This window comes from Urtica dioica, chromosome 6 (assembly GCF_054948205.1).
Source record: "Urtica dioica subsp. dioica isolate 48M chromosome 6, U.dioica_male_clone48M_v1_H2, whole genome shotgun sequence".
In the NCBI taxonomy this organism is placed as follows: Eukaryota; Viridiplantae; Streptophyta; class Magnoliopsida; order Rosales; family Urticaceae; genus Urtica; species Urtica dioica.
In genome coordinates, this window is record NC_142761.1 from 44,687,224 (window position 1) to 44,701,094 (window position 13,871).

Here is a 13,871-nt window from a genome sequence, read left to right on the forward strand (position 1 = left end):
AATGTGTGTATATATACAACTTTTCTTTGGTACATTACTATGTATGTGTGGACATGGCACTTTTACATCTGCATTTAAATTTATTTGGTATTTAATTTAGGTCGACTTTTCTTTTTTGGCATTTTTATTTTTGTATATATATTCAATTAAATGATTTCACATTATAAATACATATATGATTTTTAATGCGAATTTTAACAATATAATCAATTATTTCATAATTATTTATTTAGAAGTACATTTTTACAAAAAAAAAAAAAAAAACTATACATACTAATAAACTCTTAGTTTTTTTTTTTTTTTTTTTGAGAAGTAATTTTTCTTACTTTAGTAGTATATTTTATGAGATTATTAATATTATTGTTAAAATACTCATAAAAATAATAAGTACAAACCTGGCCGAAACAGGAAACTTATTGTTGGAAATATTAATCAATTTGTTGTAGAAAGTATATGAAAAAAAAAATTCAAGAGGAAGCAGTGAATAGAAAAATATATAGGGACCAAAATGTAACTAACCGATAAATCAAAGGGCTAAGGCAAAAAGAAGACTTTTTCTATCGCCCGTCTCGAGATATCCATGAAACTTCATCATATAAAAAAAAATGTCAAATTATTTTCTAAAAACTCAAGAAGTCACTGACTTGCATAGCGCACCATTTCTGAAGCTTGACAATAATATTATTCAACCTCTTGTTCGTTTTAAGGTACTGAATTCCCCTTTCATTTCACAGCTTGTGCTTCTTTCTTTGTTTTTTTCTTTTTCAATTTTTTTTTTTTTTGCTTCGCCTAGGAAGGTAGGGTTTTGGTTATGAATTCTCTTTGTTGCAATCTAATTCCAATTGAAAATGAAAAAAAAAAAAAAAAAAGTGTGGTAGTGGAACCGGAATGATTAATTTGTGTGGGCCTGAACTGCGAAGAGACTGTATTTATCAGTAAAGCTGTTAGCTGTAAAAAAAAAAAAAAAAAAAAAAAAATTATCTTGCTGTTTTAGAATTTGAGTAGTGACAGTACGAATGTTCTCTCTCTCTTTCTCTCACATATCGCTTCTATACAAAACCCTAATTACCGTTGTAGCCAATGAATTTACCACCACCATAAAAATTCTCTCATTTATTGCTTGTCTCTCAGTTTATTTATTTGTTTATGGTCGTCAGATATTTCTCATGGCCTCCTCTAACAGAAGTTTGTTGGGATTCCTTGATGAATAGGTCAGCAAAGTCACAAGAATCCAATTTCCCTTGTTGAAATCTCTGCTCAAATAGCTTTTTTGGTTATGATCTTATCTCTGTGCTCAGCTACTTTTCGTGTTTTGGGTTTCGCAGTCATTTATTGGTTGCCTGAGAGAGAGAGAGAGAGAGAGAGAGAGAGAGAGAGAGAGATGAGCGGTGACGAAGAAGAAGGTGAGAGCGGTTCGCGGTGGAGCAGAGATCAGGACAAGGCGTTCGAGAACGGCCTCGCCACTTACTCGGAGGACGATCCCGACCGTTGGGACAAGATCGCCGGAGATGTCGCCGGAAAATCCGTGGACGAGATCAAGCGGCACTACGATCTCCTCATCGATGACGTGGCGCAGATTGAGTCCGGCCGTGTCCCCATTCCCTCGTACAGCAACGACAACGAGAACGACGATTCTTCGCCCGAGGCTTCGGAAGATGGGAAAAAGAAAGCCTCTCATCTCAACACGGAGTCCAAAGCCAGGTCCGATCAGGAACGCCGCAAAGGGATCGCCTGGACTGAGGATGAGCACAGGTGATTATTACTACCACTACTCTTCGCTCATTTTCTCATCCTCAGTAATCAGTCTTTGATTTAGTAATCACACTACATTTCCCAGATTTGTGTAATCACTAAGGTTGGTGCTTCTAAATCTAACTATATTTGATTTATAACTTCTGATATGAGCTCATGAAAGGATAGGAACACGCATCGTATTTGTTGTTGATTTGCAAATATGATTAAAAAAAAAAATTACTGAACTCTAGATGGTCTTTTTTCAGATTTGCTCGTGAAAGCTTCTAGATAGATGTTGCTAGTTTGTTGTCCTGATAAGTCCCATTAAGAGAAGAAAAAAATAAAAATATACTAGCGTTGGATTTTGTTGTAAAAAAAGGAAAAATTATACCAATCTTGATACGGTTACTTTGTGTGTGCTCTGGTTAGTAACTCCATCATAGGCTTGATATTATATGTAGATTAGATTTTTCAGTCACTTACTACAAGTTTGACACTTGATATGATATGATATGATATGATAGGCTGTTTCTACTGGGTTTGGACAAGTACGGGAAAGGAGATTGGCGGAGCATATCGCGCAACTTTGTAGTGACAAGAACACCGACGCAAGTGGCGAGCCACGCCCAAAAGTACTTCATACGCCTCAACTCCATGAACAAGGACCGGAGGCGCTCGAGCATCCACGACATCACCAGCGCCGCCAACGCGGACAATCCCTCCTCCGATGGACCCATCACGGGCGGGGCATCCAAATCGGCGAAGCAACCGCTCTACGCGGGGCCCACCGTGCCAGCTGTCGGGACGCCAGTGGTCGCCCAGCCGCAGATGGCGTACGGCCTCCCCGCACCGCCCATGCCTTATCCCATGCCTCACAGGTAATCATGTACAGAGACCCTTTTTTTTATTTGTTGTTCTCTTTGTATCGATCGAATAAAAAGCTGTTTCGGGGGAGCAATATTTTTTCGTCGAATCTGTATAGCCGGTTGCATAAAAGGTGGGGCTATTTATGTTCTTTTTGAACTTGTTAGAAATTCGGAAATTGGATTATTATTGCTTGGTCTTAAAACTAGGGGGTCAACACTGAAAATGTAGTTTTATTGTAGCATACATGTTATGGTCAGAAAATTTGTATATTTTAAAAGGGATTCTCGGCTATGGACGCTTTCTTATTCGCTGTTTCAAAACCTTGTCTGATCGTTCTTTGATTAGTCATGTTGGTTTAGAAGATTGAATGAATTCGGACATTTCGTCTTCTTTCAACTGCAAGGATAGCCGAATGAGCGATGATACAAAATCTTATCATTTCGTATTTTGTATCCTAATATTACAAAGATTTCTCTCACTATTTTAATGCAGTGATTGTAAAGTCTTATTATGTGGTGTTGTTTATTCGCTGGGTTCACATTCCTATTCCAATCTGGTGTTATTCAACAAATATTTCACAAAACATGGTAGATACGTGGCAAATTAATTATATATGATTAGTCTATTGTAGTTTACATGTCCTCCCGTTCTTTTCGGGGATGAGCATGGAAATATTTAGGTCAAGAATGAATAATCATAGATACCAAATTTATAGGAATTTTTTTTTTTTTTTTTTAAAGCGAATGAAATTTATGAAAAGAAAAATTTTATTAAAAAAAAAAAACAATTTGCACTCCGAGGTTCCAATCATAGATATATGATAATAGAACTATAGTACAAGGAATATGGAGTGGATCTAGTAATCACTAAATACAAGTGATAGATTATCTTTTGAGAACTCGTACTATTGTTTCTGCCACCGATCCTTCCCCGCTTCAAGATTTTTGCGTCGCCACTAATGATCCAAAATATAGAGGCAAGTGTACTCAAAATTTTCCAAGTCCCTTGTTGATAGTTTTAATTTTTGGTTTATTCATCACCGTTTATGTTACGATTACAAAGGAGACGTGTTTGTGGGATTTGTGACATCTGATAATCGCTTGTTCGAAAAAGACGCTCGACAAAGGAGACTTGTTTGTGGTTCCAAAGGGGTTGATTCACTTTCAGGTAAACGTTGGAGATACACCGGCTCAAACGTTTCACGGTTGGGGAAGTCGAGATTCGGGATACAACGCATTAACTAGCTCCTTTTAGGATCGATGCCCCGAATCAACTCAAGTGTACTCGCCAAGTCCTTTCAGGAGTCCGAAAATTTTTATTTACAGAAAATGCCATTGCCACCAATTAAAATATGAAAATAAAATCTTGGAAGTTATGTCAGAATTCTCTACTTAACAAGTCATCGTTTTGACATTGTATGGTCAATGTTATATTAATACATTACTTCATGTTTCTTGCTTTGTCTTTTTTACCATAATAACCCAGACAATCTAAGAGAACATTTTAGAATAATTCGAGCTAACTAAACTCGAAATTGGAGAAACAATCCATTCATAAGATAAGGGCACAACCCGAACAGAACTTTGAGTAGAAGATAAGCTGGCCACCAGCCAAAACTGGAAAACCTTGAGCACAAGCTCTCTCGATAGGTCAGATGATTCTCTTTCAATATTACAAATGCTCTATTTTGTGTGTACTCTCAATGTCACTTCATGATCTTACCAAAATCATTTTATAATACCACTATATAGCCAGTAAGCTAGTAGAATCAAAACTTCAAAATAAAAACCATTTACTTGGGTTGCATTAAAAAAAAAACCAAAAAAAAAAAAAAAAAACAAGAGATTACAATGGAACCAATAATAAAATATGAACCCTGAATTTTCACATTGTGCACTCTCATTTTTTGCCACATGACTCCATACATTTTAAATTATATGTACAATTGAGAAGCTATCACCTTTCGCAACAAAAAAACCCATGGCAATGAAAATCAATAAACATACATCAAGTTTCAGAGCAAGAGGTTTTCACATTCCTCCAAATAATTCATTACCTCTTTTCGACACCATCAAGCGGAAGCCGAAGCGGACGCAGCGGCACACGCATCATCCGAGTCCACCTTTAACTGAACCGCATAAATATATGTTTATTAATTAGAATTCTAATCCTTTTTTTAAACGTGAGAGAGAGTGATAACTGAGTTTTACCAGGCTGAGGTGGCGGAGCAAAGCAGCTTGCAAAAGGGACTTGAGTTTGTGGCATTGAGCAACCATGTGTCCCAACTTCATTGCCTCCTCTATTTTGCACCACAGCTGCTGAATCGCCGTGTACGGCAACCACACACCAAACGCCCTTTTTCTGTTCATCATCTCCGATGGTCTCTGTAACAATAATGTCACTCACTTACTACATCAAATCTAGTTTTCTTCATTTATACGGGTAAGAACAAGACAAAAAGAGATATACCATTGACGCATAAGACTCTATGTACTCGAGCAAAAGATTCGTAGCATCTGTATAACGCCCGTAATCAACATAGAGCCGAAACAATAACGCAGGACTCGATTCTTGACCAGTCATCCTCCAAGCTTTTTCACTTTGACCATCCTGTCATAAATCAACCGCGTTATTTATTTATTTATTTTTTTCATTTTCGAATAGATAAGAAAGAGGCACATGTTTTGAAATGACCTTGAACATGTTAACGAGCCAAAGAGGCAGTTCCAGCTGAGGGTCTACACGAAGGAGAGTTTCGGCAACGATCAACGGAAGTCTGGCATGAAAACCTTTGTACTTGTCCTGCAAATCAACAAGACCACACACACCAAAGGGCCAAATTGATAAGAAAGTTTACTAACTAGCAAAAAACGAGTTTCTCGAAAGAAATGAAGCTCGCGTGATTAGTGCACAAAAGACTCTTCTCATGTTATCTTCATTTTACTTAGTTGGTGTAATAAATCGTAGTCTAGGACCTCATGTGCCATTGATGATGTCATTGTTTGAATGCCAGAGTAATCATATTTTCTGTTCATCTAGACAATATCCTCCTAAAACATTGGAAAAAGACTTACTAGATAAAGCTTTAGCGTAACCCAATAGCCATTGGGCTTGTATTGTTGAGTGGTACAGCTCATGTCAGTTGAACAATGAACCATTTCATCCTTCGAAGAAGTCAACATAAGTACATTCCTGAAGGTGATGATTTGACAAACAAACAAACAAACAAAAAGGCTTAGCGCTGTGATTTGATCGGATTGCTATGTCGGTCTGTAATATCGCAAGTTAAAAGAAACGAGGATGGGATCATACTCTGTCCTTGTCCACGTGGAATCAGTTATATCTGGACAGCATTTCAATGCCATTGCACAAAAAACTCTTTCCAGTTCCCTGAGTGAAAAACAACACTAGTTACGCTTCAAGATATGCTCTTACAGCAATGAATATTCCAGAAATTATAAATACCTCTTCAAGTCTGAGCCCTTAAAGAATCTGAGGAGAACAGTGAATGCCATATCATACAAATCCTCCTGGACTAAGAGACCAGCCAAACTTGGCAACTCTTCTCGAACCTCTACAATATTGGTCGAGTATATCCCGTTAAAAAAAAAGGAAGGGGACGAAAGTGGAATTTATTTTGCTTTGAAGAACTGTTAAGAGAAAAAGTCGAAAGGAGCTTTTTTACCAGAAAATTTCCATTTTACTTGTGACAGAGAGAGAAAATATTCTGCTGAAGTAAGGACAAATTCATCCTCAATCTTCTCTATGTCAATACACTCTGAATTTTGAGGTTGACACCCATCACCTTCTTCTGCATGAAGAGATAAGAATCACAAAAAACAACTCAAAAAAGATCATTGCATACCAAGGATGTCCATACGGTCATCCTGTAGGCCATAAAAAATAATAAAAAAAAAATTAAAAAGTGGAGATATTTACGATCTTGTCCCATTGTTTTTCTAGGCTTCTTAGCTGGGTAACGTTCTTGTCCCTGACTACGCAGTGGACCAATCCAAGCATACGCAGAAGGAACGAGATGGAGTGTGTTTATAGCAGCAGACAAGCCATTCAATCGTTCTTGCAGATCTGATGAACTTTGCTGAGCCGCTTCAGTCTTTAAACGAGACGAGTATCGGTATATGTAACTTGCTGCTTTTCGCCAGCTGTGTCGATTCATTTCAAATGCATAGAGCAGCTTATACAAGTTCGGCTTTGATAAGATGTCGGAACGCTCAGCCTACAAATCAACGGTTTTGGTCATCAACTGCATGTCGAACGCATATACAAGTTTGGGTTCTGAGTTTTTTTTTCTTTTTTTTTTACCTTCCAGTAAAGCTCTTGCTCAACCTTGTCAACTAAACCAATGAACGGAAGTTTCCCACCACAGAGAATCTGCGGCAAAATAGACCAATTAGATTCATTGTTAATAAACAAAATATTGAGGGGAAAGTCAATCCAATGCTTAAACATTGCCATAAGAAAAATTTATCATAGATCAGCAACATTAATCTGTATCGTCTAGACTAGTTGACCTTATCAATGTATGCAAGTATATAGTAAAACAAAATGCTATATCCAAAGATGGTCAGTAGAAACCTTAATGGCATTGCCCTCGTAGAGCACAATTATGAATCGCCTCAAGCAAAGGTTTTTGCTCTCCTCGTCCGGATTTGATATTATTGCACAATATGCCTCGTAGAATTGTCTAAGATCCAACGTAAATTTGAAGACGTTAGCCCAAAGTCTTCCTTTGATTGCCGTGGATGATTCGTCGTGGTTTTGACTTGAAAGAAAAGCTTCCTCCACTTGCTCAAGAGCAGCAAGGGCAAACTGACACGCACCGTCGCTGATATTGTATTGCTCAAATATTTGCATTGCCCACTCATAATAATCGAGCTTCCATACAGCATCTTCTAGGTGATTACCTCCTACGACAATGAAACAACACAACCACCAAACAAGCAAAGAAATATTGAGAATGGCAACAAATGTGTCGAGAATCACTTTAAATTATTGTGAAATCGAAACTCACTTAAGCCAAGATGTGGCAAACCGGCATCAGGAGGCAAACTCTGCAACGCCTCGGCAGCGCCTTTTGCAGATGAAACCCTGAATACACATCATCGCAGCAAACCAATGACTCACAAATATGGTAATCAGGTAGGGCTGTTTGTACTATATATATTCAGCAGACGAATTAAATGGAGATCGTGCAATTACCGGAATAATACTTCTTATCCTTACTACTAGCATTATTATATAGTGAACATGATATGTGTGTATCGTACCTGAAGAAACACCGAACAGCTTCACTGGTGATCCTTTCTTTCTCCTTGAGATTCAATCCTCGTTGGGCCTTGGCAAGAAGAGAACAACCTCGGAGATGCTGAAGTTTACACCAGTGTTCATCAACACTCTCCGATGTCTTCTCTTTCTCCATGTGTGCCTCTACCATACCATGTAGGCACTGCCAAATTGGCCATGCAAATAATTTAAACATTAATTAGGTGACGGTTTGAAAAAATAAAATTGTATTTATTCCAAAAGAGAATAAAGTCAGATATCCAAAATCGGGAATAGAAACCTCGACAGCGTCATACTGCCCATGCCTCAGCAGGATTAATGCGAGCTCGGTTGAATGGGCGAATAAAGTAGACGAATTTCCGGTTTTGCCCCAAATGATCCAGCTGCTGAACTGTCTTACTGAAGTAACAATCTCATCTGAGTTCGGGAGATGCCTCGAATGAAGGTAACGGGAACTTTGAGGATTTAACAAGAATATAAGAGCCAAAGGGAAATCGCAATTTCCAAGCTTGTCATTCCATGATCTTCTTACTGTGTTGCTATCTGAATATGATATGTAACAGTCAATAGCCATCCAATTTACACCAAGATGAGATTTTAACACGAAATGAGCTCAACTAACAAAAGCATGGCATAAAAAGCCTACCGATTTGCAACAAAGATAGTTGAGAGCTAAAATCTTCTACTGCTGCTGATTCAGATGGCGTGGTGGTGAAAAAATAAATGATAAGCCACTCGGAAATGATTTCTTGAACCATGGGAACTAACTCCAGTTGTATTTTGGATATGTCATCTGGCATCATATGAACCTGATCAATAAAATAAATTATTACTATTTGCCGAAAGAGTTAAGCCAATTAATACCAACATCAATATCAACATGGAAATTCACAACTCTCAAGTATCAACAAAGCAACAAAAACATATCTTAGAAATGTATGCCAAGCCCAAGCCAGAAATAAGAAAAAAGCTGTCAACAGTTGCAGCTAGTGCAGTTTAACTTTAAGTACAAATAATGGTAGTAATTATGGCTTATGCCTTGATCAATACAAGTAGTTATTGTTTAAAAAAAATGGTAGCAAAACCTTGCAATTATGTTACTAGTAATAAAATAGAAATGGAACAAACGGTACTCTTTCAAATTTACTAAAGACGAACAGGAATACAAGGCGTCAAACTCTCAGCTTACTTCTGAATCTACATCATAAGCTTAATATGGCTAAGCTTCACAAAACTGAGTTTTTTCCACCCAAAAAAAAAAGAATAAACTAAATAACTTGTAGTGAGAGTTGCATTTTGGGAAAGGAAAAAACAAAAGGGTGAAAAACTGACCTGTCCGCTGTTGTCCACCAGGTAGCCAAGGAAGAGGACAATGTCAAATGAAGATTCAAACATGACTTTGGCTATTTGCGAAGTAGCTTGGATCAATATGGAAGCATTGATACTTAGCGCAGGATCACCACTTATAGTCTCTATAACTTTTTGAGGAACAAGAAACTTTAGATAATTCTCGATAACATTCAGAACTTTACTCCACGTAGTAGCTTTATCACACAAGGAATGAAGAGACAGAAGCATGTTGATCGAAAATTTCCTCAAATTTTTGTGATCCGCGAGACTTTCCTCCCACGAAATACGAGTACGAAAATCTGATACACCAAATGCTGTTACAGTTGAACTGTACCCAGTTTCTAGAACCTTCAAGATGCAAGGAACGATTTCCTCAGATGGGAAAACATGTCTGTTTATAAGTGATTCATAAAATAGAACAGAAGCTGGTTTGCCCAGCTGTTGGCTGATGTTGCCGACACATCTGAGCAAATCAACAAGAATTTCACATGCATGCTTGTCATCAAATGAATTGAATTTGAAGCTCGTGAGATCACCAAGTTCAGTAGAAGAGCCTACAAGAAGTCAGCAAACAGAGCTTCGTTGCAAGGAAATAGTAAAAATAAGATTAAACAAAAAAAAGGAAAAAAAAAAAAAAAAAAAAGATATATACCATGCAAAAGACGTTCAATGTCCTCTGGACATCGAAACAGAGACACCGAATTAGTTCTGATCAAGCCAACAGAACCAGTGATTGGCTCAATAAGTAGACCACAAGGTGCGTTGCTCTTGCACCAGTTTAGGAAGTAGCGAGCACAGAACATTTTCCATGAACAAAATATCGATATCAGATCAGCACCAACACCCTGCCACAAACACTTATCACTCTCAGCTCACTAAAAGTCGAAAAAGCCAAGTTAACGAAAACCAATGTCTCCACTAAAATTTAACACTAGTTCTATAACTAAATATGATCTTCCAATTTTATTAAAAATAAATATACATAATCCTTCTCTCCCAAATATATGAACCCAACGACAAAAGTAAAGAATATAGCTCTGAACAACGAATGAGTAAGCCATACACGCATATTATCCTTGATTTCAAGAGATCTGAATGAGTATTGTCTTTTTTTCATTTCAGTGTAACCAATGGTTTACGGAAGAAATACTAAGAGAGTGGGGTAACAGAATGAAAACCTCGTCTTCAATGACTGACATGATTTCCTTCTTCAATCCATCAGCAGTTAATGATTGAATATCAGTGTGTCTGTTATACTCCAGAAAAGTCGCACGTAAGGCTACACTCTGATAGACTCCAGGATGAAGCAACCTTCGTAAGAAGATGGAAGATACAACCCCTGATATTTTATCCTGAACCAACATTTTGAAAATGTAAAATGTGTTACTACCTTCAAAATAAATACAAAAAAATTCAGCGGGGCATTTTAGTGATTTTTTTTTTAAGGAAACTAGACCAGAAAACACATGCGAAGTAAAATTTTATGACCTTTGACCACTTTCAAAAATATAGAATCACAATTTTACATCCCAAACGGAAGATAAAATTATCACAAAAAATTATCAGCTCAATATTAGAAATTATTTTCAATGGCCAGACCAGCAACACCAATGTGGTTAGGCATACACTTCCCATCCCAAGGAAAGACGCTAAATACTAATTTAGAAATCATATTTAATAAATAAAAAAATAAAGCTTAATCAAACAAAACAGAGCAGGCCATACAAGGTATGGAAAAGGTGAGCTACACAAAAGTTGTTCATCCTTTTACATGCAACTGGGAACACACGAAAAACACAAGCGTAGGCCACACAAAAAATACCTTTGCTGGTGAAAAAATTGAATGGCTCATCAATAAAAGATGATCCACTGAAGATTCGGGAGATTGGAATAGCTGCTCCGCTACAAATTCTTCCTGTAATGTATAATAGCTTGTTTCTTCTCTGATATATTAAACAAAACACAAAACAAAACCATTAAACACGAGAAAAAAAATATAAGTAGAAAATATGGTCCATTGAATATTATACAGGGAAAATGCATACTCATTCATGCTTCGAAGAAGCAATCCATTTTCTTTTAGTATCCATATCTTATCTGAAGCAAGCTTGACATCGATACATCGTCCCTAACAAGTTCAAGGGTTCATTTAATCTCAGCGAATAAAGCATCAAAGTGCGATAAAGACATACCATGAATGAAATGGGCAACGCCATTACTTACATCTAGGAGAGAAACAGGTGATATAGAAGGATCAAGTACAAAAGAAAGCTTATCCCCCAAACTGCAGTGTAGGCTGTACAGCATAATCGTCTCTGAACTAACATCCTTCACATGCAAAGCAATACAAAGAAGATTTGGATGAAAAACTTATTTTTACACCAAAGCTATTTATATCGACTAGTTGTAGATATTAGTAGCTTATTTACGGATTTGTTAGTCATTGTATTCCGAATTTGTAGTGTTTCTTGTCAGGTTTGTATCATTATTATTTAAGCCATGTGGCAGATCTGAAAAATTCTTTTTCCATAATTTTGTTATATCTTCCACTACAATTGTTCCTTTTTGGCGTTGCTTTGACTTAACTTATTCTAGTCAGTAATGTTGTACCGTGCTTAAGCTAGTAGTGCAAGGAAAGATAAATCAGCCGTAAACCAATTTTTTTTTTATTTAAGTACGTACCATGGTATGCCTAGACAAGATTGCCAAAGAAAATATAGCTGATTCAGTATCAGCTTTGCTGACCCATAACCTCACGGATGTAGCCCCTGGGTGTACAGAGACACAAATTAGTTGAAATTGGCTTTCGAATATATAAAACTAACAGATATTGAAATATAAAAATTTAATTGAACTCCGAGGAAACAGTGACAGAGTATTTGCCTGCCATTGCTGGAACATTCATATTATGACTAGAGATTCTGGTACGGTTTGAAAGATCCCACACTCGAAGAATCCCATCCAAGTGAAGCACAAATAGAATTTGCTTTCCACGAAACTCTGATACAGCCAAATCTTGCACAGCATCTACCACCTTTCCCCTGTGGACATAAATACAGCAGAGGAAATTGGAAACTCAAATATTTGGACAAGTCTTGAAAGAAAATTAAATAAAAAAACTGGGTTATAGCATCTCAATAACAAGCCAAGGCAATACAATAATGAATAATTATTTAGTTCTCTCTCCCAAACAGCTCCTATTAAAATATAGTCCGTCGTCGTATAAATAATTCATTTTGCTCCATCAGAAGAAACAGTACGATTGATCAACCTCGTTTAGCATCCAACAACTTTTAAATATTTGATTAAGCAAAATAACAATGTCTACAGACAAACTCAGATATTTGCAGATGATACACCTATATTAGCCTGTCAAAAAGACCTCTTTATATATTTTTTTACTCTAATTTTGTACTTTTCCAAACCTGAAACCACAATTATCCAACCAAAACAATGTATGACTAAAAAAATAAGCATTGTTAAAAAACATAATAGAAGCGGTACCTTGAGACAAGACCCCATAGACGAGCAATACCCGTATCATCGCGAAGCTCGTGTAATGAAGCTAAATGAGCAAATAAAAAAAAACATTAGAAACACACACCTGTCCATGAACTTTTAAAAATTAAAACTTCACCCCTAATTTGTTACCAAATTCTATACTGTTACATTTTTTTTTCAAATTCGCTCCCCGTCCCCAACTCCAAATCGTGGGTCGATGTGAAGGTAATGCTTACGTGGCGTGGTGGCGAGTTGAAAGCAAGCGAGCGAGCCATCGGTTGTTCCGAGAATAAGGCAACCGTTGGGCATCGCTACACCGCTCGTTATTTCTGATGACGACATTGAAGCGCTGCGCAGGTCAAACACGCTCACCACTTCCTCACTCGAAGGCACTAATATTACTGTCGCCGAGGATTTGTTTCTGACTCTGACCAAGTATGCAATGCCGCGCTCAGTCACAGCGCATACCAGGTACGGGAACTTTCTGGAATCCCCATCAACCTGAGTTCATCATTTCTCGTTCTGATCCTATCTCTGATAGATTGATGAATAGATCGACAAATAAGTAAGTATTGGAAGTTGTTAATGGCACCTCGTTTTTGCAGACGAATACCAAAGAAGAGAGAGCTTCGGGGAAACAGAATCGCGTGCCGGTCCTCGGAAACTCCTTGTCGGCGCCGAGCTCCAGTAGCTCCACACAATTCGGCACCGACTTCTGGACTCGCCTGCGTCGATTAAATTACAGTAAAAAAAAATCAGCGACCAAAGAAACGGCTTATTCCGACAAGAAGATGAGAGTATTGAGACCATGAGAGGTAGGTGGGAGGATCGCCGACGGCGGAGCAGGAAGCGAAGTCTCCGGTGAGAGCGGGAACGAGGAGATCGGAATCGGCGGCGGCGGCGGCGGGAGAGGAAGGAAAAGAGAGCTCAGTCCACTTGACGGAATCGCTTCCGACGATAGGAACTTCAATGCCGGCCAAACCCCCAGCCATGGTCGTCACGTCAGAGAGTGAAAACCCTATACAGTCCAGTCTCTTTCGACGGGGTTTTGGTTAAGGGGTTATTTATTACAAACAAAATATTGAAATGAAAATAATAAAGAAAGCAAGGCGGGG

The 13,871-nt window shown here is 37.8% G+C and overlaps 2 protein-coding genes across 3 annotated transcripts; one reads left to right on the top strand and one right to left on the bottom strand.

The window, feature by feature from the left end:
* The first annotated feature begins 575 nt into the window (after positions 1 to 575).
* On the top strand, positions 576 to 2,997 carry LOC149394567 (Duplicated homeodomain-like superfamily protein). 2 transcript variants are annotated; one of them, XM_089616641.1, is made up of 4 exons: positions 576 to 707; positions 1,158 to 1,211; positions 1,326 to 1,752; positions 2,259 to 2,997. In XM_089616641.1, the coding sequence occupies exons 3-4, from the start codon at positions 1,382 to 1,384 to the stop codon at positions 2,614 to 2,616; spliced, it is 729 nt and encodes a 242-aa protein (XP_089472767.1). In that variant the 5' UTR covers positions 576 to 707; positions 1,158 to 1,211; positions 1,326 to 1,381; the 3' UTR covers positions 2,617 to 2,997. The 2 variants fall into 2 exon arrangements, with proteins under 2 accessions (XP_089472767.1, XP_089472768.1); XM_089616642.1 differs by lacking the exon at positions 1,158 to 1,211.
* A 1,449-nt stretch (positions 2,998 to 4,446) lies between these two features.
* Positions 4,447 to 13,835, bottom strand: SAR1 (SUPPRESSOR OF AUXIN RESISTANCE1). Its single transcript, XM_089616634.1, has 27 exons — positions 13,564 to 13,835; positions 13,349 to 13,481; positions 12,993 to 13,257; positions 12,760 to 12,820; positions 12,139 to 12,296; positions 11,938 to 12,023; positions 11,479 to 11,583; positions 11,301 to 11,383; positions 11,078 to 11,198; positions 10,434 to 10,607; positions 9,908 to 10,100; positions 9,238 to 9,809; positions 8,552 to 8,714; positions 8,186 to 8,448; positions 7,890 to 8,068; positions 7,634 to 7,710; positions 7,198 to 7,529; positions 6,925 to 6,993; positions 6,541 to 6,838; positions 6,287 to 6,412; positions 6,067 to 6,175; positions 5,914 to 5,991; positions 5,676 to 5,793; positions 5,296 to 5,403; positions 5,071 to 5,211; positions 4,812 to 4,985; positions 4,447 to 4,729 (listed from the first exon to the last, which is right to left on the bottom strand). The coding sequence occupies exons 1-27, from the start codon at positions 13,746 to 13,748 to the stop codon at positions 4,673 to 4,675; spliced, it is 4,428 nt and encodes a 1,475-aa protein (XP_089472760.1). The 5' UTR covers positions 13,749 to 13,835; the 3' UTR covers positions 4,447 to 4,672.
* Between the last annotated feature and the right edge of the window lie 36 nt (positions 13,836 to 13,871).